This window comes from Rhinatrema bivittatum, chromosome 5, assembly GCF_901001135.1.
Source record: "Rhinatrema bivittatum chromosome 5, aRhiBiv1.1, whole genome shotgun sequence".
NCBI classification, from domain to species: Eukaryota; Metazoa; Chordata; class Amphibia; order Gymnophiona; family Rhinatrematidae; genus Rhinatrema; species Rhinatrema bivittatum.
The window spans coordinates 96,606,469-96,634,468 of record NC_042619.1 but is presented as its reverse complement, the minus strand read 5'-3'; the positions used below and the strand labels follow the sequence as shown (position 1 = coordinate 96,634,468).

Sequence of the window (28,000 nt, the reverse complement as noted above, 5' to 3'; positions counted from 1 at the left end):
GGGTAAATAACCGATTCACATCTACCCGTTCTAGACCTCTCATAATTTTAAACATCTCTATCATATCCCCTCTCAGCCGTCTCTTCTACAAGCTGAAAAGTCCTAACCTCTTTAGTCTTTCCTCATAGTTGAGCTGTTCCATTCCCCTTATTTTGGTAGCCCTTCTCTGTACCTTCTCCATTGCAATTATATCTTTTTTGAGATGCGGCGACCAGAATTGTACACAGTATTCAAGGTGCGGTCTCACCATGGAGCGATACAGAGGCATTATGACATTTTCCATTTTATTCACCATTCCCTTTCTAATAATTCCCAACATTGTTTGCCTTTTTTGACTGCCGCAGCACACTGAACAGACGATTTCAATGTGTTATCCACTTTGACGCCTAGATCTCTTTCTTGGGTTGTAGCACCTAATATGGAACCCAACATTGTGTAATTATATCATGGGTTATTTTTCCCTATATGCATCACCTTGCACTTATCCACATTAAATTTCATCTGCCATTTGGATGCCCAATTGTCCAGTCTCACAAGGTCTTCCTGCAATTTATCACAAGCTGCTTGTGATTTAACTACTCTGAACAATTTTGTCTCATCTGCAAATTTGATTATCTCACTCGTATTTCTTTCCAGATCATTTATAAATAAATTGAAAAGTAAGGGTCCCAATACAGATCCCTGAGGCACTCCACTATCCACTCTCTTCCACTGAGAAAATTGTCCATTTAATCCTACTCTCTGTTTCCTGTCTTTTAGCCAGTTTGCAATCCACGAAAGGACATCGCCACCTATCCCATGACTTTTTACTTTTCCTAGAAGCCTCCTAGAAGCTTTCGTAGAAGCCTACATATGCAAAACTGCTACTTAGTCATCTGTACACTTCTTCACATTACACTACTGTATGGACAGGATGTCCTGAGGAGACTAATTTTGGACAAGCAGGACAAGCTGGAGAGTGCACCCAGTAGTCCACTCTCCAGCTGGTGGGGCTGCGATGTCTTAAGTTAACTGCTTCTGCAGTGCAATCTTCAACTTGGGACTCTCCATGCCTGCTTGTTGACAGAGAAAGCAAGTTTGCTTATCTGTAAACAGTTTTCTCCATAGAGAGCAGGATGAATTGGCCATTCTTAATACCCGCCCGCCTCCCTGGAAATTAGACTACCTTCCTAAAGCTTAAGTTCTGGAAGAGACTAAGGGAGCTCACAAGACTATGTGCATGTATGGGAACTCCCGTGCATGCTTGATAAAGTCTTTCCCAAGCTTTGAGAGCTGAGTCCACGTAGGCGCTGCTAGATGACATCCCCCCACCTGTAATGGCTAATTCATCCTGCTGTCTGGAAAACTCTATTTACGGGTAAGCAAACTTGCTTTATAACATGTAAAAATACTCTAGAGACAATGTATAAGGACAAATTAAAGACAGACCTAGCAATAAGACTGAAAGAATAAACAGAATTCAGAAACGGGCAAATTTGTTGTTCTGAAGAATATACTTTGTATTGTTACTTTAAAATACTCCTGTGGTCTGGTCTTGCAGAGCTTCCTGAATTTAATATTCTCTTCTGTCCTTAAACATCTTCTTATCACCACTTCATCAGGAGAGTTTTCTCTTTCCAATCTCCAAACCATACATTTGTATGAATGACTACTTACAAAATAAGGCTATAATATTTGGTTTATGATGGTTTGGAAAGCTTTTGCTTCTTACATAGTTATATGGTAGATAGCAGAAAGACTAGTTGGCCTATCCATCTGCTCAGATATATTCCTGTCTACACTGAAAAGGATATATCCCAGCTGCCGGCCATAGAGGGTTGACTGCTTATAGGTTACCTATCACTCCTTCTGCAAGTTAGTTTTGGATTTCTTCCTTATTAACCATACAAGATTCCATATTTAACCTGACATTCATATCCCTTGACCTCTGACCAATCTAAACATCTACCAGTACTAGTGAAGATGCCCAGTACTGACCAGGTTAGTTTCTGGGACGTTGTATCCTGTTGGCATCAGCCCCTTGTACTCCATGCCCTGTAGTATTGCTAGGTTGTGCTTCCTTTCTCTATACTTTGTTTTGTCCTCATTCCTCTGAAATATTTCAATCTTCCAGCCCTGTTCCTACCACTGTGATAGAATATGACGGCAGATAAGGTCTATTAGGTTCATCTGGTTGCCCGATTGCAATGCCAGATATTTCATTCAGTCTCTGGCTTTGTCTTCCCTTCTTTACCACTGGTATTCTCTGTGCTATCCCATGCTATTTTAAATGATTTTACCAGTTATCTATTTCACCTCCAATGAGAGTCTATTCCATGAGTCTGTTCCCATGTTCAACCCAATAGACAACACCTGTCAATGCAACTGTGGGAAAAGTATTTTTATATTGCGTAGAATGCAACAGATCAGGTAATACTGAAATCTGTTGGCTAAAAATTACTGAATCTATTTCAGAAGAATGTGTTGCATGTGCAGTCCCTTTCAGGGTCAGAGCAATCTGTTGCTCTGGATGTAATCTTCTCTTGGGAGCCATCCAGAATGGCTGAAAAATAGACTGTTTTGATATTAATGGATCAGTATCACTTTCAGTAGTACTAATCCTACATTTATTTATTTATTTAAACAATTTATGTTCTGCTGATCCACAAAAATATTTAACAATAATACATCATGAAACAGTAATTGATTACAAAACAAATAGTGAAAAACAATAAAACCGAATAATGAGGAGAAAAAAAAAATTCATTAATTAGCGAACATAAGTTATATCTGGAAAAGCTGGAGAGAAAAAATGTTTTTAGTTGCTTTCTGAGCACGTGATCTCACATGGGACACTATTAAGTCCAGCTATACTGAATTTATTTATGGGGATACTGATAAATGAGTTTGCTTGAGAGAGGGTATTTCAACGAAATTTTGAGTAGCTGATGGGATAGACAGAGTAGGACAGTACCTGCATATGAAAGAGACGATACATGGGGATGCCATGCCATGTAAAGCCTTGAAAACCAGAGTAAGGGTTTTAAACTTTACCCTCGAACAGACAAGAAGCCAATGGAGGTCAGCTAAAACAGGAGAAATATGGTCATGCAAAGAAGAACCGGAAATGAAACATGCAGCAGAGTTTTGGATACGTTGGAGAGCCTTCAAATGAGACTCAGAAAGACTCAAGAACAAACATTACAATCATCCAAAGAGGACAGAATGAAAGATTGGATGACAGTCTGGAAATCAGAGTAAGTTAATATAACGCAGCATCCACAGTGTGAAGTAGGATGGCTGAACCAGAGCTTTGATGTGAGGATGCAAGGAAAGGGGGGAATCAACTATAACCCCTAGATCCTGAGCTTTAGCTTGAAAAGGAATGGTAGGCCTTTCAAATAAAAATTGCTCAGGAACATTTTTATCTTGTACTCTTGATAGAAATACTACTGTTCTTGTTTTATATTAAGAGCAAGCATATTGCTTGACAGTCAGTCCTTTATGGCAGAAAAGCAAACTATAGGCAGATATCCTATATGTAAGGGGTAGTGAGTCGGAAGAAAACTTAAAAATTAGGGGGTGGATTTTCAAAAAGGATGCGCGGTTTTATAACATGTGCGCACATGTTATAAAATTATGGGTTGGCGCACGGGGGTGTGTGTCTAATTTTGTAAATACGCGAGGAGACGCATTGGGGACTTCCCCAATGCCCTACTCTAACCTCCCTTCCCCTATCCTGCCCTCCCCTTATCCCTATCCTAGCTACCCCAAATTGTTTTATTTTACTTTTTGCTTCTGCCAAGGAGCAGGAGTAAGTTGAGCGTGTCTGCACCCTTTTCGGCGCACGATCCCCCGGCACAGCGGCAAATGGCCGCTGTACTGGGCGCCTCTAGCCCTGCCCCTTTCAGGAAAGCCCGCTCTTATGCGCGTACCAGCCTTTATGCGCGTGGCTGGGCCTTTTTGAAAATAGGCTCCGTGCGAGCTAGGCCCAGCCACGCACGTAAAGGCCGGATTTTTCGCGCGTGGCCTTCTGAAAATCCGTCCTTATATGTTTAAAAATTTCTGAGGGGAAAATAAATCTTTTAATAAAGTAGGTAGATAGGTTCTAGTGAAACCTTAATGCCAAGCATTACATTTTGCTGTTCTATTGAATTTAGACTCGTACACAAGAAGTAGCTCATTTTGAATATAATTAGTCTGTTAAAGTAATTTCTGGTTTTAACCAAAGCACATAGCTGATGAAACGTCCATATTAAGTAATGAGCTAGATTTGTTCAAGTTGTTTGTTTTAATTATGTTCGAAAGATTGTAAACCGCCTAGACGGACATGTAAATGCCCAAGTGTGCGGTATATAAAAACTTTTAAATAAATAAATAAATAAGTCTCATTCACATAATGAGATTTATTATTTTTTCTAAGGTGACAAGAAGAAAGAAACATTAATTTAACAGTGTGTTTTGCACTTTGGTTTATATTTTCCTATGTGCTGACCAGCATTACACGGAGTCAGTAAACATCAAGATATTATCCAGTAAGTGCACCGTTGCTCAGATGTTAGGTTTGCTGCTTCAGACCAAAGGATATGATGCAATCTAATCCCAGACAAGAAAGCTTAACCTATTCCTTCTGGGTAGATCCCATTCGGCCAACATTTCATTTGCTGGGACACACTGTCCTGGAAGGTATGCACCAGGCCTCGTATGTTTTGAGGGTCTTATGATTTCCATCGTAGTTCAATAAGTATTTATTTGCATGAATATGAATGCATTTGATTTGCATTTTGTTCATACCTCATGTACAAGAAAAACAGAGCAGTGGAATTAGAAGTGTGTGGCAGTCTAATGTAAATATTGCACAGATGGTTCAGTCCTTGTATCAGTTCCAGTTGTTTTTGTTATTTGTGGGAGAAACTTGTGGTTTTACCACGTCATTCCCTCCACCTATGCTGGGTGCTCCACCCAACTGATCCAGGTAGAGATTTTGTTCTATATGTATATATTTACAAAACTATGGTTAAGGTAAGGAGGGAAAGAAAAAAAATACATGCTGCTGGGGATCCAAGCCCTGACTGGGCCAAATACTTGCCATGCTATAGGATTCATTCTGATATATTTATCCAAACATACTGTGGACCTAAAATTGTACTAAAGCAGGAATGAGGTGGTTCCCATCACTCTACTCTGAAACCCATAATGGCAATGGGAGCTCCTGTTCCGGTCCTGCTGTTTGCTTCTCTCACTACCTGACCCCCCTCTAAAACAAATGATCACAGAAGTTGCCACTGACTTGAACACCTCACCACAGCTGGGCTTACAGGAGGTCACATTTACAGCGGGAGAGAGGGGAAGCTGCTAGTTACAGCTGGGGTTGGAGGAAAAGAGGCTATGGCAGAAATGATGCTAGATATGGGCAGAGAGGAGAAGGAGGCAGCGTGAGGACCCTGGTGCTGTTGGGGGTGAGAGGAGCGACTGCCGCTAGCTACTAACCTGGGCCCGAAAAGAGCCACCAGTCTCTAAGCTGCCCCTGCTTCCTAGAGGAGAATTTAGAGGGGAGGGGGAGAAAAAGGAAACACAAGAAACCAGCAGGGGTGGAAGAGGAAAAGAAAAAGGCAAAAACATGAATTAAAAAAAGGCAAAATGGAAAAAGAGAAAAAAAAAAACTCCCAGGCTTGTGAAATTTTTCACCTCCCCCCAACCCCGGGCTTTATGATTGCTAATGTGGCCCTCACCCCTGCACTAAAGTATTGTTGAAATAGATGCACCAAAGATGAAGCAACACATTTTCCCTCTCCCATCTCAGCTTTTATTATTTTCTGTAAATGGTTATGGAGTGAGAGAGGGTCTCAGTGGAATTGACTGTACAACAAAAATAAGCAGTATTGTGACTGCATGGTAATGAGGTATGATCTGTAAGTATGTATATGTTTGAACTTCCTTGTGTAATGCCAGCTGCAAAGTAGAAAAAAAAAATCTGAGCATTGTTTATTTTGTCTGATAGCATCATGGACTGTTCATGGTAAATCTGCGCAACCACACACATCATAAAGCAGCAAGCAATGGCAGTCCAACTGTTACAGCTAACTTCTTTTGTTCTAGGATATATAAGTACAGTAACACATCGTGCATTAAAGGATTTTGGCTTTGGAGCAGAGGTTTCACATCAACCAATTGGAGCTATGGACATTTCTGAATACTCTTGTATTTATTCGTTCTGATTTCTACTCCATTTGTTTCTTTATTGTGTTATTTGTTTGGTGTAAGCCGTTTTGGATTGAACTTTTGTTTGAGGAAGATGGTCTATAAGTATAACTTCCCTGGAGTGGAAGTCACTTGGCCCTTGGGACACCGGATCTATGTTGAAATCCTTTCACATGCCCTATCATTAGAGACATGTGCAAACAAACTCACAAGTCTCTTTAAAGATATTTAGGTATATGTGAGTGTACAGGAAAAAATAATATGCTGTAGGAGTCTGTATATGAGAGAGAGGGAACCAAAACATCTATGTAACTATCTTCACACGTGCTTATAATCCATAAAATAATTTTTGTTAATGCACTAAGACACTATGTGATTTTATTTATAATCATGCTTTTCCAACCAGACAGTTCAAAGCATGTTAAACCAGGATTAGAGTTACAAAAAGTACAGATTGGTTCAAGCTACGGTGGGTACGTAGATATGGTAAACAATAGGTACAAGTACAGCACTTAAAATAGTGCAAGGCCTCCAATCAACTGGAAGGAGCTGAGTAGAGTTTGCACCGTAAGCCAGTAGGGAAGTATCAAAGGAAGTGCTTTATAAGGCTTTGCACTTCAGAATCTTAATAAATTCCAGGGATATTTTAATGGCCAGATATAGGGGGATTATTTATTAAGGCACATTTACATGCTCAATTTGACATTTAACATGCATTAAAAAAATGCATTAATTCAGGTTAACAGTAATGTTTAAAAATCAGAGGCAATGGGTGCCAGACTTTGCAATCCATGATAATCCTTGAAATGTAATTAACTTTCCTTGAGAGCATTAGCAAACTACCATGCCGGCAGATGTGCTCTGCCCCTCCTTCCCCTCTATTCAGGCTGCGATTGTGAATGGGGCAGCTACTCATAAGTAAAAACATTGATGCCCCTTCTGCATCCCTGACAGATCCCCGTATCCCTTGAAGGTATCCCATCTTCTCCTAACAGTGCGGGGCAAAGGGGAGCCTTGGGTCAGCTGATGCTATTTTGAATTTTGGCATCACTGGGGTAGGAGTGTCTGGGCATTGCTTACTTGTTGGAAGGGGTGGGTTCCTGTGCAGGTGGGTGTGGGGCTGCCTATGTTGGTATTTGAGGGTTGCAGGATTTATAAATAGGGGATGGGATCTGTTATGAGTAGGATGGGGGTCTCTGTTGGGGAAGAGGATTAGGTACCCATTTACTGTGCATTCCCACTGCTGAAATGTCTGTACATTACTGACCATAGAAACTCTACCATAGTATTCTTCACGCTGTGATAACTAAAGTGGATTAAAACTGCATATAGTGCACCTTATTATATTTGGATGCTTGATTAGAATGACTAGATATTTTCAAAGCTGCAGGCTGATTGGTTGATATGCGTTATTGAAATGGTCAATATTGATATCTTATTGTCCAAGCACAAGCATTGTATCATAAACATTTACAATAAGATAAAAGCAAGAAAAATGTTGGTTATTGTAATAACAATGAAACGCTTTATATTTTGCTTTACTGGGGTAGTTGAGTTCCTCAACCCTCATTCTTTTGGTACTGCGCAAGCTCAGCTGGAGACAGAGCGTGCAATAGCATTGCAGTCTGTGATGCTTTTGTCTAATGTGGTAAGAATGAACAGCTGTAAAGAAGGCTTCTTGGAAAGAAGTAAGACTGCTTTTCATCCATGCCACTGCATCATTTCTGTTAATGCAAACCAGGACTCTGGATAGCTAAGGATGAGTAATACATTTTAAAAGCTATCTTTTGCATCTAACATGCAATTATTTATTTATATAAAATTTATGAATCACTTTCCAGCTTTCACAATGAAATCTTTCATATTTTGTCTTTATTGTGTTTCAGTGACTTAGATGTGCTTTCAAATGGCAAAGTTCTGGCAATCTGCCTCAGAGCTCAGTAAGCCTCGCAAAACTCAGAATGACATTTCTTGATGTTCCTGCTAAAATGAAGTGGTTTGAGTGTGCCCTGGATGGTGTAAATATTTTTTCCTTTTTTTCCCCCAAGATTCATAAACAGGCAGTTTTGTATTTCAAAGAATATTCTACCTGGTACTGCTTTGTTTCCCTGAAAATGTTTGAAATGCATTTCTGCCTCAAGGTACAGATTAACCAAAATGTCTTTGAAACTCTTTTAGGAAAGGTAATACATGGACTGTACAGCTTAGAATAGTAAAGTTAAGAAGCAATGAAATATGGATGTTTAGTGAAAGCCCAACTATTAGGGTCATTTATCAAAATGCGCTAAGGCGTTTTCACATGCGATAAGCCCTTAACGCATGCAAAAACACCTGTAACGCATGCGATCGCACCATAACGTATGGTGCGATGCAAATCTGAAAAAGAGGAGGAGGAAGGGGCGGGAGTGGGCTGGGTTTACTATGTTGCAAAGTCCTATCGCACGGCTTTAACGCGGATTTTAGCTACACCTTTTTTAATAGCGTTAAGCCGTGCGATAGGTTGCATTAAGGCTTGATCGTATTTAGCAATGTGTTCTCAAAGGCCTGTTTGACTAATTTTGAAGCTCCCGGAGCACCAGCATAGCTATCCAGGGAGAGAGAGAGAGACTGACTAGCCATAATGTCCTCACCCTAGATAGGTATTTATATCTCTATGGGAGGCCCACCTAGTAACTCAAGGTGAGGTTTAGGGGTGAACATTTGATGACCTTAGGAGTGAGGAAACTCACCCAAAGATGAGATTTGTGCAATGTTCTCTCAACCTAACCCCCTACACTAATATTTAAACCTCACCTAGGTGGGCCTCCCATAGAGGTATAAATACCTATCTAGGGTGAGGGCATTATGGCTAGTCTCTCTCTCTCACTCCCTCTCTCTCTCTCTCCTTCTCCCCCTCTCTCCCCCCCCCAGTGGTTGTATGTAGGAAATACCACATTCTGGCACTTATTTTAAAGTGCAAAAAGTTATCACAATTTGCGGTAACTTAGCTCTTTGCATTGGTATTAGCGCAAATTGCGATAAACTGCCTATTACCATAAAACATGCCCCTTTTTCTATCGCATGCGGTATTTAGTGCATTTTGATAAATCCAGGCCTATGTTTAGAGAAGACCACATAGCTTCCAGAAAGGATCAATATAACCCCTAACACCCTGTTTCTTTTGTTTTGTTTTGTTTTTTTAGTGCTCTTAACTGTTCATATCTCTACTCAGTGGAACTGAAGGTCTTGTAGCCTTTGATTTTCAATATGTATTCAATTTGTACATTTTAAATTCACATTAGTAAAGTGATAAGCAGAGATGATCATTTTCAAACAACTGCGTGCTATAGCATATATGTGCATATATGGGCACATGAAGTTTTACCATAGTATTTTATAACCCGCGTGTAGTATAAAATACGCATTTTCCTAGTGTGTAGACAGATGGACTCAGGACCAGTGGGTTCTGCTCCCCTACCAGCAGGGACCCCAGCCTGCCAGTATTCTCCGACTCCAGCAGATGGTGGACGTGCATCTCCCTATGGAGATTGCTTCAGATTTTGGAAGGAGAATTTTAAATTGAACAAAGAAAAGCCCTGCTCTCCTGTAATGATACCTAAAGGTCCCTCCCCCAGTTGAGAATTTCTGAGGTGATTTCCATGGTCCCTCAGAGGTGTGCCTTGGTCCGGTAGCTGGAGTTCTGATGTGGACTTAGCTGATTGTACAGCTTGAAGACAGAGGGTGTAGGAGGCCGAGCGCGGCAGTGACGGCAGATGCCCTCTCCTCACGCAGCCAGAGACTGTCTCTGTACTCGGCTGGTAAGCGCTGAGCTCATGTAAGTTTTTTGTTTTTTTTTTGTTTTACCCCACAGCATATGTCTGTATATATGTTTGCGCACGAATATATGTAATGCATTGAAAGCGCGTTCTTTTTCTACCTGTCTTAAAAATATACACTTGTATATTTTACATGCGAAAAAAAAGTAGTACTTGCTCGCGGAAATTTTTGTATTTTAAAACATGCACACTTAAGTGAAATTACCAGTTTCCCCGATTACTCCACCAGTTTCCCCAGGCCTTTTCCAGGTCATCGAGTCTTTCCTGGTTCTTCAGCCTAACTCCCCCCCCCAAGTGTCTCAGATCTCCCACCTAGCCAGAAGGACACAATAAGCAAGTTTAATATCACTTATTCAAGATAATTAGCAGGTGAAAATGTATGTGAGTTAAGCCTGCCAAATATCCATGCAGTAGTGTCTTTAAAAATAGCAACGTAGGCACGTAAATGTTGGCCCTGCCCTGGAACTCCCCTGGACTGCCCCTTTTTTGTATTTGCACACAAAAGCAAAAACAGGCGCATATGTTTCAGGTTTTTAAAATGGCAAGTATGCAAGAAGATGGCACTTATGCATGCAAGTCTTTGAAAATTCACTCCTAATGTTTAATTTAGGGGAGACAGTATGGAAAATAGGAAGCCTTTTATGGTTGTGGAAACTGTTTTGTTTACAAGAAACGTGTTACTTTCTCAGTAGGTGCGCAATAAAACCACAAGTAACTGAGTTCTGCTGCATCTTTAGCATCTTCCCAGGTTTACCTTTATCGCCTGGCATTTACCTCCCTACAAAGCAGACATAACATGTCCGAGGAAAGGAGCCGAAGAAACATATAGTTCTTTACCATTTTGCTTTCTATCTTGTAGTTCAGTGATGGCTAACCTATGATACGCGTGTCAGAGGTGACACGCCGAGACGTTTTTGCTGACACGCGCAGCGTTTCATGGACTATCGGTAATTTTTTTTATCGGCTGCGCCGAGCCTTTTTTTTTTCAGCTGTGCCGACCCTTTAAAATTTGTTTTTTAGTATCCCCCCACCCTCCGGACCCCTCCACCCCCCTCCCCAATGCCCCCGGGCGCAGGGAGGCTCATTCGGCGCAGCGATAGGCAGGGCCGTGGTGAGGTTCACGTCACCACGGCCAGAAGAAACAGATCGCATTTAAACGCGCTGATGCTCCTCCTCCTTCCTGCCTTTGCGGCCCCGGAAGAAAATGTTGCCAGAGTCGCGTAGGCAAGAAGGAGAAGAAGCATCACCGCATGCAGAAGAGGAGCAGCACTTGTGCTTACGGGCCGCCGCGAATTCCAAGTCTGAGAAGAGGAAGAGGCCCGGTAGCAGGGCCACCGCGGCCCGGGAAGATCAGGGCCGCTGCAGGGCCCATCCTGTGGCGACCCGTGAAGAGGAGGCCCAGAGGTGAGAGAGAGGCTGAGGGTCTCTAGAGGGTGTGTGTGTATGCGTGTATGAGATGAGTTGAGAGATTGTGTTTGAGAGTGAGGACCTGAATGTTTGCAGAGACAGCATGTGCTTGAGCAAGACAGCATGTGTGAGAGAGAGAGAGCCTGTGTGTGAGTCAGACAGCATGTGCCAGTGAGAGACTGTGTGTATGAATGATTGTATGAGAGACAGCATGTGACAGTGAGAGCCTGTGCTTGAGCAAGACAGCAGGTGGGAGTGAGAGAGAGCCTGTGTGTGTGAGAGTCAGACAGCATGTGCCAGTGAGAGACTGTGTGTATGAATGATTGTATGAGAGAGAGCATGTGAGAGTGAGAGCCTGTGCTTGAGCATGTGTGAGTGAGAGAGAGCCTGGGTGTGTAAGTCAGACAGCATGTGCCAGTGAGAAATTGTGTGTATGAGAGAGCATGTGACAATGAGAGCCTGTGTGTGTGTGAGAGAAAGAAATGCATGTGAGAATGAGAACCTGACTCATTCTCTCCATCTTCTTCCCCTGAGGGAAGAAGATGGAGAGAAAAGAAACAGAAAAAAAGACAATATAAAAGGAACTGGCAAAAAAAATAAGAAAGGGAAGGTGGAAAAAAAAAGCCTGTGACCAACCAATTAGAAAACTAAGATCAGACAGCAAAGGCAAAAAAAAATATAGATTACTTTTTAGTGATTGGCACATGTAATCTTTGGGAATGTGCAAGAATAGCACTTTCTCTACGGATCTCACAATGTACAAGATCAGCATGGAGAAAGTGGAAGCCCACGGGGCCTGCACAGAGGCGGCAGCAGAATGGACTTCAGTGTCAGTAGCAGGAATTGGCACCTCCCGAATAGCCATGTGGCAGCAGTGACAGTGGCAGCAGAGGAATGAGAGAGGCTCTGAGGTTGCTGGCAAAAGAAAGAGAGGGGAATCTGCCTTTAGTGTGTGCATGTGTATGAATGGGACTCTGCCTGGGGGTGTATGTGTGTGAATGCATGGGTGCCTGCCTGGGGGTCTGTGGGTGTGAGAATGAATGTGTGCATGCCTGGGGGATGGGAAGGGAGTGGTGTGAAAATGAATGGAAGTCAATAAAAGAAACAGACTGACAGATGAAGTTTGTAACACTTGCTTGGGCTTGAAGTGTATGAAATTCAGCAACAAAAAAGTCACTAAGCAGGTAAGGTAAAGAATTATTTGTTTTTGCTTTATTAATAAATACAGTACATATATTAAAATTATAACTTTGTTATTAATTAGAGCTACAAATATCACAAAATTATGGATTTTTCTAGAAGTGACACACCGCCCAAGTTATGCTCGGGTTTTTTATTAATTTTGACACACTGAGCTCAAAAAGTTAGCCATCACTGTTGTAGTTAGTTGTTTCCCGACCAGTGTGCCTTCAGACCTGATCAGGTGTGGCACGGAAAAGTCACCACTGCCTGATTCTCAGATCCAGACCAGCACCTGCAACAAGAAACCCCAGCAATGGTTCTTAAACATGTAGAAACTCTCTTCTTAGAAGATGTATAGTCACATATGCCTCTCCTTCCTAGCTACAGCATGAGCCCTGGAGTATGGGAATTAATAAGCAGAGTATGGATAGCAGAGCCCCGTTTGTTCGGCACACGTCCTCCTTCTGAGTCTTCCTCCTTCTAGTCCTTCCAACCTCTGTTTCACCCCTAGGCTTAACGAGACAGGCAGATCATATACTGAGCATTAGATGTGACTTAGTGCTGAGAGCAGCAGCAGTGGAGGGTGGTGTGCCGCGCACACGTTTTGTTAGTATAGATGTGCTTTGGTCTAGAAAAGGATGGGAAACACTGTTCTAGTCTCTCTTGTCCTAACCCATTGTTATTTCTAGTTTCCTATTTTCTGGTGTAAATAGTGTGTGCCTCTTATGGGCCAGGCTTTGCTGACTCTCTGTTTATTTGACACGCCTGTTTGAGGTTCTGATAAGGATCGGTAGAGCTAGGCTTCAGAGTTTTTTAAGTCTCTGCGTAGACGGGATTTTTGAAAAGATTAAACACTATTGTCTTCCCAGAAATAAAATTAAATTAAACTAAGGTTACAACAAAAGATGCCTTTGATATCATTACCACTGACTACTATGGTATCTAAACATGTATCTTTTTTGCTAGTTTTGTTACTGAAAACAGACTCTCTAAGCGTCTCCGTGCCAGGTTCAACCCAAAGTTATATTTCCCTTAAATGTTGACATGTGATGAATGTGCATAGTATTTATATTGCGCTGCTGAGTTGCCGTGCCACTGTTCTTTTCTGCCAGCACCACCACCAGCTGCATTTCCTGGGAGGAAGCGAGCAGACGGTCTTAAAAATGTCAGGGCGGTGCAGTTTTCCTGGCTGCAGAGGAATTTGAAGGGAGAAAGCCGGGAAATCCCTTCCTGTCTGAAACAGCTAAGCCTGAAAGGGAAGACAGTTTAGCAGAGGCACTAGAAAAGAGGAGCGGGGAGGAACATGCAAACAGGGAGGGAAGTGGGACAGGAGAGGAGGGCGTGAACAGGATCGCGTGTGAAAGCAAGAAGGGGCTTCTGGAGAGTAGAACAAAGAAACATAAAGGCAGGAGTTGGTTCATCTTGTCATTCATGCTTTTCTCTCCAAAGAAGAGAAAATTAAAAAGGAAAAAAGTAAAGTGAAAAGCTGGCATGAAAAGGTTGGGAAATTTTTTAAAAATATTTTTGGCTTGATAACTAGTTTTGTATCCTTTTATTCAATAAACAGATTTTTCCTGAAAAAAAAAATTTTGGGATCTGTTTAAATTTGCTAAATTTCCACTTCAGCACAAAAGCTTCATTGCAAATGCCCTTTCAATTCTAACCCCCTCTGCCCATCAAAGATGGCTTTAAACTGATTTCACACAATTTGATCCAGATGTGTGAAAATAACCTCCCCCTCTGCTCTCCCGCCCCCCAAATAAAATACTGTGTCTTTACCTAGAAACACCTTTCAACCACAGTGCTACAAAACATAATCTGTGAAGTAGACTTGTTCAAGAGCAGTGACCTACGAGGTAAAGCAGGAGGCTGAGAACCAGGGAGGCCTGGGTTCACATCTTGCTGATTCCATGGGTGCTCCTTTTGTCCTTGGGCTAATCTCTTTGCCCTCCATGGTCTCATATATAAACTTAAGGCCCTATTGACTATAAGCATTTTTCCTCAGTCACAAAATGGGGAAAAAAAACCCTTTAGTAAAGAAGTCCATTAAATTGTAAACCCTCTGGGGGCAGGAGCTTACCTACTGTATCTGAATTGTAAATTGCCTTGAGCTGGGGTTTGGAAAGGCAAGTGATGAAATCCATAAACGTCCCCACATGTGCATTCTTCTGCCTTTACTATCCATTACACAGCAATACTAGCAAATTAATTTCTCACTTAAAGCTAACATTGGGGCCGATGCAATACAGTGCACTCAGCCAAGCGCACTGTTTAACCATTGGTTTAGATGCGCATCCACAACCTATTATTCTATAAGAGGATTAGTACGTCCAAAACGCTCATCCAACCCCCTGCGAAACTAAAAGCGCTCATCACATGCAAACGTATGTTGATGAGGCTATTAGCTAATGTCCCCCAATTTAAAGAAAAAATGTGAGTCCAGCGCACACATTTTTACCCTCAGAAATTAACGCCTACCCAGAGCAGGCATTAATTTCTGAGCAGCCCAAAAAGTGTGCAGAAAAGCAGAAAATATTGCTTTTCTGTACTTCCTCCAATTTAATATCATGGCAATATTAAGTCAGAGGAACCAAAAGGACCAGAAATCAGGTTAGGAAAAGGGACGCTCAATTAACGAGCATCCATTTTCCTAACCCGTGGCTGTGCACAGATTAGGAAAAGGGGACACTCATAAAATTGAGTATCCGTTTCCTAACCTGCTGACAGCCATCTCTCCCGGACACCTGCTGCCAAGGAGGTGCTAGGGGTGCACATTTGTCCCTAGCGCCTCCTTGGCAGCGCAACCCTTCATTTAAATATTCGATCGTGCGCCCAGGAGAGGTGGCTGGGCATGCATTAGAAAAGCAAGCATTCAACAGTGAGCGCCCATTTTCCACACAGATTTATTGCATCGGCCCCATTGTGCATAAACAGAACAAATAAGAAAAAAAAGTTTAAACAGGAAAAATAGAAAGTTTGTATCTCTGATTTTTTTTTTTTCACTTTTTATTCTCCAAGTTGTTTTTTGAGTTTTTTTTATATACTTCTGCAAAGAGTGCCACAATGTTTAATTTCAAGTAAGAGGAGAGGCCAGTTTCTTAATGGTACTCTACCTTTCATCACATTTTAGGAGACAGCTGCCAGCAAGCAGGCAGCCAGGTCCTTTGTGATTACTTCCCGCCTTAGCACAGCAGAATCAGTAATTTTCTTATAACCATAGGGAATACCAGCATCTTTCCTACAATCAGAGGTCCTGATGAGGGACTGAGGAGCTAGATGGCAAACAAGAAGAGAAGGGCAAGTTTGCTGGTGCTCCAAGGGCTATTAATACCATACACCTTTTAGCAAAAGAGGTTATTCAATATCATTAGGGACCTTCTTTTTCAGTTTTTATTTTATTTTACCTAGAAATTTATCAGTGCTCATTATATCAAACAAAAAACAGAACTTTAGTGAAAAGAAAAAAGTTCATTTTTTTCCCACTGATTTGTCTCCCATTTTTGTTCATTATAGTAAACACTGATAAATTCCAGGAATAAATAACATAAAAACTGAAAATGAAGGTCCCAAAATATGAATTAAAAAATAATTCATAATCGATTGGTTTTAAAAGAATTCAAAATTGAAAGGTAAGCTTCTTTTTAAAATCCTGCTTTATTGGTGTTTTACTTTTTTCTAGCTAGCTAAGGGCCTGATTTCACTAAGGCATTTCTCCCATTCTGTGTCTCTGGTAAAATGCCTTGCTGAATCAGGCCCTAACAGTGATGAGCCTCCTCTGCTAGCTCAGGAGCGACATGCAACCTTTCAGAAGCCTCAAGGTGACTTATGTCACAGAATTCTTAAAATACCTGCACATCAAATAAAGACAAAATCTAAGGTTAAAAGAAGAAAACCTACAACTCTAGTGCTTAATGTTGGTTTCATAATTCATTTTTGGATGCATTTTTAGACATTCCCAGCATTCATTCATTGCCTCCATAATAAACCAGAGAATACATTGTCCAAAAACATTGTGGTGAATATTGTAGCCTTTAAAAGTAAGAATGACATTTTATATAAAAAATAAAGGAAGGCACTACATAAAGGAGTACATCATTTATTTGACATCTGTTGTACAGTGGCTAGAATTATGGTGGGAGCCAAAGCAACAAACCACATAAGGTCAATCCTAAAGAAACACCATTGGCTCCCAGTTGACTATAGCAGGGATCATCATACCAGTCCTCGGATCCCTCATCCCCCCCCCCCCCCCCCCCAGCCAGCCAGGATTTCAGGATATCCCTAATGAATATGCATGAGAACTATTTGTATACATAGGAGGTAGTACATGCAAACAAATCTCATGCATATTCATTAGAGATATCCTGAAAACCTGTCTGGCTAAGGGGGCCCCAAGGACCATTTGAGCATCCCTGACAATTCAAAACTCTCTGCTAGTTTTCAAATGCATGAACAAAATGGCCCTTGAGTATCTTGCCCATCTTCTGTTCTCTTACACTCCCACAAGAGAACTCCTATCCTCCCCTCTTCCTTTGGCATCTGCTAGATTAACATGTACAAGACTTAATACATTCAGATCCTATGCCCCAAAACTTTGGTACAAATTCCTGCTATCCCTCCGCCTCTAGGCAAGATTACCTTACTTTTCAGCAAGCGAGCCAAGGCTTGGCTATTCACCCAAGCCTTCTCATGAAATCCAAAACAATTGCTTCTTCTCTAAATGTGATTTCCAGATCTCTCTGTCATCTGACTTCTACAACCCCTAAAACTTTATTATTCAAAGACAAGTCTGTTCTACATTTGATATGACCTATGCTTTTCATTGGCACCAATCTCTGTCTTACCCTTACTCCCTATCTTTCAAGTAGACCAGAGGCCTAGCTCTGTTACATCTTAGGCGCCTATGTGAATACCTCATATCTTTATAGTCTTCTGATTGTAAATTGTAACCCAAATGTAATTGTCTGTTCTACATTTGATATGACCTATGCTTTTCATTGGCACCCATCTCTGTCTTACCCTTACTCCCTATCTTTCAAGTAGACCAGAAGCCTAGCTCTGTTACATCTTAGGCGCCTATGTGAATACCTTATATCTTTATAGCCTAGTGGTTAGAGCAGTGGACTATGAACCAGGAGACCAGGGTTAGAGTCCTGCTGTCGCTCCTTGTGACCTTAGGCAAGTCACTTTACCCTCCATTGCCTCAGGTACAAACTTAGATTGTAAGCCCTCTGGGATAGAAAAATACCTACAGTACCTGAATGTAAACCGGTGTGATATCTCAATTGAGATCGAATGTCGGTATATAAAAATAATAAATAAATAAATAATTGGAATTTTGTTTTGATTGTAATCCACCTTAAGATTATCCTAGCAAAAGGAATATTAAATGTTTATAACCAAGAGTTCAAAAAATAAAATAAAGCAAGCTTTTTTGACTTGTTCATTATACCCTAACAATATTTGGCATCATCAGCAACTTGGGGTTTTTTGAGTTGAAAATCTTATAAAATGTTAGTTTATTCTTCAGGCAAAATATATGTGCCAAAACATTTTATCCAGCTTTTATACCCTGTGAACTTGGCCTTTTCTAGAAAACTTGTTCAAAAACATGCTGAAATGGAATTAGATTGCTTTGCTGAGATCAGCCTTGTGGCTTAGGCCACAACACAGAACTCGTGTTCAGGTTTACTGTATGGTGCCAGCCGCAGTTGGGTGCCCTGTGGTAGTACCGTTCACTTTTGGGCACTGAAATGGGACTTTTGCTACAACCACAGCACCCCCTGAGAGCCACAGAACAGTATATTTATTTATTTAAAAATGTCTTTTATACCGTAAACTTCCTCTAGACCAGAGCTTTCCAAACTTTTCATGTTGGTGACACACTTTTTAGACAAACATAATTTCGGGACACAGTAATTCAGTCTACTAGCAAACCAGAGGGTAAAAGTTAAACGAACAAAATGTATTTCGACAATTTATGTATGTTTCCTTAAATATATACATAATAAAATGTTTCACGACACAACCTATCTTGTGAAAATCTTTCATTTATATTAAAAATATATAATATTCCAAGAATAATGTTATTGTTATAATTTATGAGTAACAATAATAAAACAAAGTTATTGTGTTATTCAATTTACCTCTTTAATGAGATATATGAGCTTGATGGGATGAGCACAGCTTTTGAATATTTGGTGTTAATAAGAAAGTCCAAAGGGTCTTCTGCGTAATTTTAAAAAGCTGGCCAGTTTCACACTATAAAATTATTTGATAGCCTCATTCAACTAATTCTATATGGCTATGAGAGGGAAGTCTGGAATTTATAGGAAGGGACAGAATGTCAATATAAATCCTGCACCTCCAGTTCTGTAACTCTGTGCATCCACTGAAATTCCCCCAAACAATGGAGCTTGAATGTTTCCCTTACAGCTCATCATACTAAAGATGTTTTCAAATTTTGGTGTCACCTCACAGTAACAGCAGCACAAACACCTTCCACTGCCAGGCACATTGTGAACGAAAATAAAACCTCGCCAAAAAAAAAAAGACACTCAAAATCTATACTGCAATCCCATCATAACATAACAGTAATAACACCAAGGACTCAAACAACAATAACCCTACCTGTGAAAAAGCAAGGGTAAATATTATACTGGGTCCTAGAATATCAATACACCACCTACTGAGGAAACAAAACAAACCCGATTGCTATAGATCCCTATGCTAGTGAATTTCTCATCATGGTCACACACACAGAGCAGAGACAGACCCTCACCAAATACAGAATACAAAATAAAGGAGCACAAATTAGACAAAACCTGAAATGGAAACCCCAAGAAGCCAGACTCTGTGTATTAATAATGGAAAAACAGAACCACCATTCCTCATAAAACAAATAAAATCAAGAAACATAAAGCATCAGTTATAATAGTAAACCATACTAATAAAAGAATATTTTAAAACTACTGATAAATAGAATTTCTATTCATTAAAATCATATACATTTTTTTACAATTTCCTAAACACCAATAAAATATTTCAAAACAGCACATATATCAAATAACACCCAATAATTAAAACTAATAAGGATTTTAAAAAGCCCCTGCTGTCCATACGTGAGAGCTCTTGATTTCCAGTCACCCTGATATTGTCAAGGATTAGGAGGTTATCCTCTCTCTCTCACACATACTCACATTTCCATTCTCTCTCACACATATACTGTCACATACATACACATTCATGCTCTTATACCCACCATAACCTCTCGCTCTCACAGACACTGACACACTCTCAAGCTCTAAGACACTCTCTCTCCCTCCACACACACACCCCCACACAAACTCTTACTCCCCTGGATTTTCTCATACATACTCTGTCTGGCTCCCTCACATACACACAAACACACACACACCCAGGCAAGCTCCCAGTCATTCTCACACACTGAAACTGACCCCCAGGCAGGCTTCCATTCAATTTCACACCACTCCCTCAGGCATGCACACATTCATTCTCACACACACACACAGACCCCCAGGCAGGCACCAATTCATTCTCACACACACATACACCACACACAGGCCGGCACCTATTCTCACACATACAAACCCCAGGAAGACACCCATACATTCTCATACACAGACACACCCTCAGGCAGGCACACACTAAAGGCAAACCCCCTCTCTTTCTTTTGCCAGCAACCTCGGAGCCTCTCTCATTCCTCTGCTGCCACTGTCACTGCTGCCGCATGGCTATTGGGGAGGCGCTGATTGCTGCTATTGGCACTGAAGCCCATTCTGCTGCCGCCTCTGTGCAGGCCCCGTGGGTTTCCACTTCCTCCATGTTGATCTCGTACATTGTGAAATCAGCATAGAGAAAGTGCTACTCTTGCACATTACCAAAGATTACATGTGCCAATCAGTAAAAAGTAATTTATTTCTTTTTTTTTTTACCTTTGCTGTCTGATCTTAGTTTTCTAATCGGTTGGTCACAGGCTTTTTTGTTCCACCTCCCCTTTCTTATTTTTTTGCCAATTCCTTTCATATTGTCTTTTTTTCTATTTCTTTTCTCTCCATCTATCTTCTTCCCTCAAACATTCAGTCAGGTTCTCATTCTCACATGCTTTCTCTCTCTCACACACTCACAGGCTCTCTCTCATACAATCATTCATACAGTCTCTCTCTTGCACATGCTGTCTGACTCTCACACACCCAGGCTCTCACTCCCACATGCTGTCTTGCTCAAGCACAGACTCTCACTGTCACATGCTGTCTCTCTCACACACACACAGACTCTCTCACATGCTGTCTCTGCAAACATTCAGGCCCTCACTCCCACACACAATCTCTCAACTCACCTCATTCACGCACACAATCTCTCAACTCACCTCATTCACGCACACAATCTCTCAACTCAGCTCACAGACGCACACAATCTCTCAACTCAGCTCAGACGCACACAATCTCTCAACTCAGCTCAGACGCACACAGTCTCTCAACTCAGCTCACAGACGCACACAATCGCTCAACTCAGCTCACAGTCGCACACAATCGCTCAACTCAGCTCACAGACGCACACAATCGCTCAACTCAGCTCACAGACGCACACAATCGCTCAACTCACCTCACACACGCACTCTACGGGCCCTCAGCCTCTCTCTTACCTCTGGGCCTCCTCTTCACGGGTCGCTGCAGGATGGGCTCTGCAGCGGCCCTGATCTTCTCGGGCCGATCCGCGGTGGGGACCCTGCATCCGGCCTCCTCCTCTTCTTACCCGCTGCAACAACGCTGCTGCTCCTCTTCTGCACGCGGCTGACGTTCCTCCCCCTTTCTGCCCGTGTGGCTCCGGCAACATTTTTCTTCCGGGGCCGCATGGGCAGGAAGGAGGCGGAGCACCTGCACGTTTAGACGTGCCCTTTTTCTTCGGGCCGTGGTGACGTGAACTCACCACGGCCATGCCGATCTTCCTGCTGTGTGTCCGCGGCACACAGCACAGCGATTCTTTACTGCTCAGCCGCCAGTGGGATGAGCTCCACCGGCGGCTGCATTGGCTCCTACTTGCCGGTGTGTCACGTGCACCGGGCTTGCGCGACACACCGGCACACCTCAGGCGACACACCAAAGTGTCGTGACACACACTTTGGAAAGCTCTGCTCTAGACCATTGATGGCAAACTCCAGTCCTCAAGTGCCACAAACAGGCCAGGTTTTCAGGCTATCAACAATGAATATGCTTGAGATAGATTTGCATACAACGGAGGCAGTGCATGCAGATCTTTCTCATGTATATTCATTGTGGATATCCTGAAAATCTGGCCGGTTAGTGGCACTCGAGGACTGGAGTTCATCACTGCTCTAGACCAAGACTTTCCAAATCTCTCCTGGTTACCCCAGAACCAATTGCATTTTCAGGATATCCACAGCAAAGATGCATGGGATATATTTGTATGCACCAAAAACCCAGTACAGACAAATGTCTCATATCCTAGGGACAAGTAATTCTGGCTTTAAGACAGGCTCAGAGAGTAGATGCTGACGAGTGGGAGATGACCAACTATTGGGGGAGGGGAGGAATGCTCAGTGGAGTAGAGATCGGTAGACAAAATGCTTTGTATCTTGATAGTGCTTATGGAATTTTTGGAACAGTAGCTAACTTGTTCTGTTACTTGAAAGAATGGATGGAATGTATCTATTTTCTTTCACTTAAGGTATGCTGGGGCTGTGATCTTTGCTGATTTGTATACTAAAATATTGAAAACAATGCATTGCTTTCCCAAAAAGCCAGGACTGACTTTGTAATTTTTATTTTTTCAAGAGTTGGATCATGTGAATGTGAAGGAGCTTATACCTACAGCAGAATTGTGGAGTAGCGGACATGTTTTGACGGAAAAATCATGAAGGCTAGAAAGAATCAAGTACATGTAGTCTATATTTGGGATGACCAGTGTCTGAATGAGGAGTTTACAGATTTCAGGCGAGGTTTCTGAATATTGGAATTCTTGCTTAAAATCTGCACAAGCCAGTGTGGTCACAGAAAGCTGGTGGAAATCCAAAGTAGCTTCTAAATGATGACCTGATTTTTGGTGAATGAATCTGGAAGCAGAGAAGGAGTTGGCTCAGCAGGAGAGAAAAACACAAATTCTGTTTTGCATAATTGAGATTAAGATGGTGAGACAGTACCTAAGCTGAAATTTCAAAAATCCATTTGAATAGACTGAGAAATTAAAAATAAATTACATATCAAGAAATTGAATAAATAAGGAAAGGATTTTACCTAGGAAAGATTTTTGGGGATCACCTCCTCCACCAATAAATGGAGCTACAAATAGATAAGGACTGAATCAAGCCTTAAGAAAGGCAATTAAAAATTAAGCAAGATTATTATGACAGCTGCCTGAAGATTGAAGAGATGAGTTTTTAGACTACAGTGAGTGACTGTTATGATCTAATAATATTAAGACAGAAAAAAGAGATTTATGTTCTTACAAGAAAAATACCATTCTGTAACCTATCAGTCTGTGTGGAAGGATAGAGTGCCACCTGCTGGTTCATCAGACCAGTGATGTTTTGGGAAGGAAAAACATCCAATTTCCATTATTTTTCACTTCTTCTGTGATGTGCAGGACCTGTATTCCTGCTAGTTCTCTCTCTCCCTCTCTCTCTCTCTCTCTCTCACATACACACTCGCGCACACACCCACACACACACACACACACACACACACATACATATGGTACATCTGTTCCAGTTGTATGATGCAGATTGGCCCACTTCACTGAAGATGTGACACTGCTGAAACAGCAGCATTAGTTTGAATGACTCATTGAGCTAAGGTTCTGGGCCTAAGTTGAGCTGCTGCTATTTGGAAGTCCCAAAGGATGCAGCAATTGGGGAACCAGAATAGGACCCAAATGACCCTTCAAGTGCATTTGACATTTCACTTGGCAAGATTGATCAGAGTGAAGAAAGCTCAGGATGCCTTGACACAAGAGACTCTAGTCCTGTGACACCAGGAGAGCTGTGCTGGTAGAGACTTTCATTCAGCAGTTGATTGCTAATCCAGATTTATTCAGGAGTGGTCTAGCTGGATTGAATGAAAGGAAATTAGCAGGTAAAGACCAATTTCACCTTCAAGCAAGTTAGAGCACATGTTGATATTATCAAGCACTTGTAAACCTGTCCTGCCATTGGCTGACATTGAGCTTTTTGAAAGCTGTCCTGCCATTGATTAGTAGTCATATCCATATGCAAATTTTTCTACCAAAACTGAAAATTATGTATAATTTATCAAGTCAAGCATGACTTAACTCAAGAGAAAGCAAGGCAGTGATTTCACTGTTTTAGCACATAGAACATATTCTATTTTTTACTTATAGTCTGGCTTTCCCATGTAAAACTCAAGGTGGATTATATTTATTGATTTAGATTTATAGTCCAGTTTTCAGCCACTTCAAAGAGGATTACATTCAGGTAGTGTAGGTATTTTCCTGTCCCCAGAAGTCTCACAATCTAAGTTTTGCACCTGAGGCATGGAGGATAACGTGGCTTGCACAAGGTCATAAGGAACAGCAGTTGGATTTGAATCCTGGCTTCCCTGGGTGCGTAGCCTGCTGCTCCATTCCACGCCTCTTTATTTTCAAAGAGATGAACTATCATTGACTTGAGTATGTTGGTTTTTGAAGGTTTTTTTATTTTATTTTAAAAATTGGCAGGAGCAGTAGCTGCTTCTACATTGGTTTTTGAACTATATGGACCTGACATCAGAGGCAGATATAAATATCTTAAAATTAAGGTTTTTGTCTCAATGATATGACTCAGTAAATGCCTATGGTTTGGGGTGAAGATTGTTTGAGATCACTAACACAGCAACAAAGTATTTATTCTCTTGAGATAACATTGCTGTCCTGGAGCTTAACCATTTATTTTCATCTTTTTTGACATAAGATATGCGCCTTTCTAGAGTAAAGGTAGTTCAGGTATCTTAATGCAACAGACCAGAATGGGCATGATGAGGACATCTTAGAAGGAACTGTTACTAATTAAGCCAAACATCACACAAGATCCTTATAAGAACTGAATAAAATCTAAAAATGATATTGAAATTAGAGTTCTCAACTGAAGTTGAATATGAACTCCACAAACAAGGTATAACCTGTTTCATTCTGAAGCAAATCCGTTAATGGTAAGAGAAGATGTGATCTGTAATCAGAAATGAAGTAAGAATGATATAATCGCTAATCTTTAAATGTTAGTCTTGGTTTACACAGCATTTTGATTTGATGCTTACCTATCTTTATTTTTCCATTGCACAGTTTTAATTTGTGCTTGTAAATTTATCTTGTGTGTGCACCTTTGGGACATTAATTAGGTAGTTGAGGATTTCAGTAGCATTCTAATGCTTTAAACAAGTGACAGTGATAGCAGGATAAAGTTCAAATTTCAACATGCAGAACATTTTTAGTTGAAACTACTGTTAACATTATGATATATCTTGTCCTCTTCCTCTCCAGCATCCAGTTGCATGTGGTATTAATAATTATAACTTTAAGTTGTAACTAAATAATCCAGAAGAATTTATGTAGCACAAACCATAATGTTGGGACTAGGTTGTGGTATATAAAATTCCGAAGAACAGAAATATAAAATTGCAGCAGTGCTGTATATATTAGTAAAGCATTACTTTCGTAAAATGTCACATTATCCCAGTGAAGAATGATCTTCTTTTTTTATATATATATATACTTTCTATATATACTTCCTCAATGTCAGTTTGCAATTCTAAGCAATAGAAACCTAAAATAGTGCATGAAAATCAAGTTCTACAGTGCTGTCTGAAAATCCAGTTTTGTTCTTCCTGAATCATACATTAGGGATTTGCAGAGCAAAATTTTTCATGTATTTTTCTGTTTTGGCTGGGACGTTTATAGTTTTTTTTTTAGTTTAGTTTCCTTTATTTGTTTTTAGTTTTGTTTTTTTTTGTTTATTTGTTTTGGAAAATACTTCGAGCTATTTCCTGATATCTAACAAAAATAGAAAAGGAAAAGAAACTAAAAAAAAAAAAAAAAGCAAATAATTTCCCAAATGAAATGACAGAAAAACCAGAGTAAGACCTCCTGTACCACCTCTTCTTGCTGTTCCTGGAAGTGGCTGTTTCCCCAGAAAAAGTAATATTTTAAAAAATAAAACCCTGGTCACAGGCCCTGCCCCCTCAGCCCCTCCCCTTTGTTAAATAGCCCGCCACCGCCTACCCTCATGACTCCACTAACCAAAAACTGCCTAGTGGGAGTCCGGGCGCAACTCTCTCTGCTCCTGGACCTGGCTGGCAAAATTTTCCAAAATGGATCCATCCGACCCTTTGCCCCTATCTATGATAGAGGCTACTGGCGTGATAGAGGCAAAGGGGGGGCCAATGCCATTTTTCAAAATGGTGGCGACTGGTCTGGGAGTGGAGGAGTAGCTCCTGAGCCCCCCACTAGACCATCAGGTGCATCAGAGTTCTGGGCTTTTAGAGCGTGGCTTCAGGCCTTGGCTTAGTTAAGCAGGCATTTCTGCTCCTTGGGCAGCAGTTCTCTTGAGCTGATTCTCCTTGTTGGAGCAGCGGTAGCTTCCAGAGCTAATTTTTCCTTAGTGGAGTTGGGCTCTGGGCTGATCCCAGGTTTCCTAGTAGTCCTGGTTAATCATCTCTTGCAGGCAGCTCCCAGGCCCTTGGCCTGGTCAAGCCCTAGAAGGGAGGGAGATTCCATAGTGGCAGGAGCCTCTAATAGTTGAAGCCTTTTCTCTCCTCCTCCTCTATACCCTCCCCCTCCCCTCTGCCTGTGCAGAAGGCCTGCGTAAAGCTTGTTTAAAGCAAACAAGCAGCAAAACCAGGGGCAAGGAGCTATTCAACGGAGAGAAGAGAACCTCCATGACCATAGTGCCGGCCACTTCTGGAGGGGGTTAATGCTGTTTTGGGAAGCTGCTGATGGGTTGGTGATCCTCCTGCTTATCTTGGTGCCATCCTTGGGGTATGGGGATTTTCCTCAAAGATCCACTTTCTATTTGTAGTGGCCTCCCTTGCATCCTACAGTCTTGGGACCACGGGATAAATTGCAGTCGCAGATGCACAGCACGTGGGACCTGGCACTAGTGCAGCGTGGCTTGGTCATTTTGCCCCCCATGTGAAGATGATGTGGGTCCTCCTATTGGGGAGGCTAAGATCTTGGGCCTTTTGCCTCCTAATTCTTCTACTCCTCTCAAGCAAGCTGAGAGTGGGAGTGGCAGAGGACCATACAGTAGGGGCTGAGGAGTCTTCTGGGTTACAGTTGTCTTGTTTTCAGGCCTCTTCGGGCCTTCCCTCCGAGACTACTTCTTCCAGGAGCCAGGGACCCTCAGCCCCCTCACCTGAAGGTGATGGTGATAAGAAAAATCTTTGGAAAGCAGTTGGCCCTCTCCTCTGTCTCTTTTCCCATGGATTTGTGGCTATTATGAACAAGGCTTTCCTCGCTATTCAAAGGCCTGGTTGAAGTTCTCTTCCTTTGATTTCTGGTACCATATCTGTTGATAGCCAGGATTCCGCACCTAAGAAGGGCTTCCAGGAGCTTGGGCTGGCCAGTTACTCCTATCTCCCTGGCATCCCTTAGGGGGTCTGACCTAGATTAAGACTGATTCAGGTACTGTACTGGACAGCTCCTTGGTTGTTAGACTTTACTGTAAGAAAGAGCTGTTTGCCTTCATTTCTAAAATGGTCTTCTCACTCAGGATGTAAAATCCCAAGATAATGGAGTCTGTGGAAAGAGACCTGATCCTGTAGGGAACTTGGTAGCATTCCCCTTCCATAAGGCTTTGAAATGTATGGTGCTGTCAGAATGGGAATCTCCTCAAGGAGGGTTTGGGGAGTAAAGTCATGAACAAGCTCCACATGAGGAAGACAAGCCTAGTCTCCTTCGGGTTCCCAGGTGGACACCTTGGTATCGGCCATGACCCGCAAGAGTACTTTTCCAGAAGTAGATCGCCTCCTCCAGTGAGATAAGTGTATTTCCTTTCAGGTCGTTGGTTTCTCAATGGAATATTAATTTGGTACTTAGGGCTCTAGCGAGTTCTCCCTTTGAACCAGTGAAACAGGCTTCTCTAAAGGATCTCTCCTTGAAAATAGCTTTTCTGGTAGCTGTCTGTTCTGGCAGATGTATTTCAGAGATGCAGGCTCTATCTTGCAGGGATCCTTTACCTGCTTTTCCTTGCTGAATCAGTTACCTTTTGCTGATCCTGTTCTTTTTATCTAAGGCAATATTTATTTATTTATTTAGTGCTTTTCTATACCGGCATTTGAGATAAGGATCACACCATGCTGGTTTACATTTAACAGGGGGTGAAAATGCAAAGAAACTCAAACAGTAACAAGTGAAAGGAAAACTGAAGTTACAATAAAACAGGGGTGTTC

At 41.6% G+C, this 28,000-nt stretch overlaps 1 protein-coding gene across 2 annotated transcripts in view; it reads left to right on the top strand.

Moving 5' to 3' along the window:
• UBL3 (ubiquitin like 3) overlaps positions 1-28,000 on the top strand; it is a 258,473-nt gene that overhangs the window by 121,835 nt on the left and 108,638 nt on the right. Inside the window, exon 1 of one of the 2 annotated variants that reach the window (XM_029602621.1) lies at positions 8,127-8,198. The exons of the other annotated variant lie outside the window; for it this stretch is intronic. Coding sequence (XP_029458481.1) covers positions 8,142-8,198 — 57 coding nt within the window. The 5' untranslated portion in view covers positions 8,127-8,141. Of the gene's footprint in view, positions 1-8,126; positions 8,199-28,000 lie in introns of those variants that run through there. 2 annotated transcript variants of the gene reach the window in all.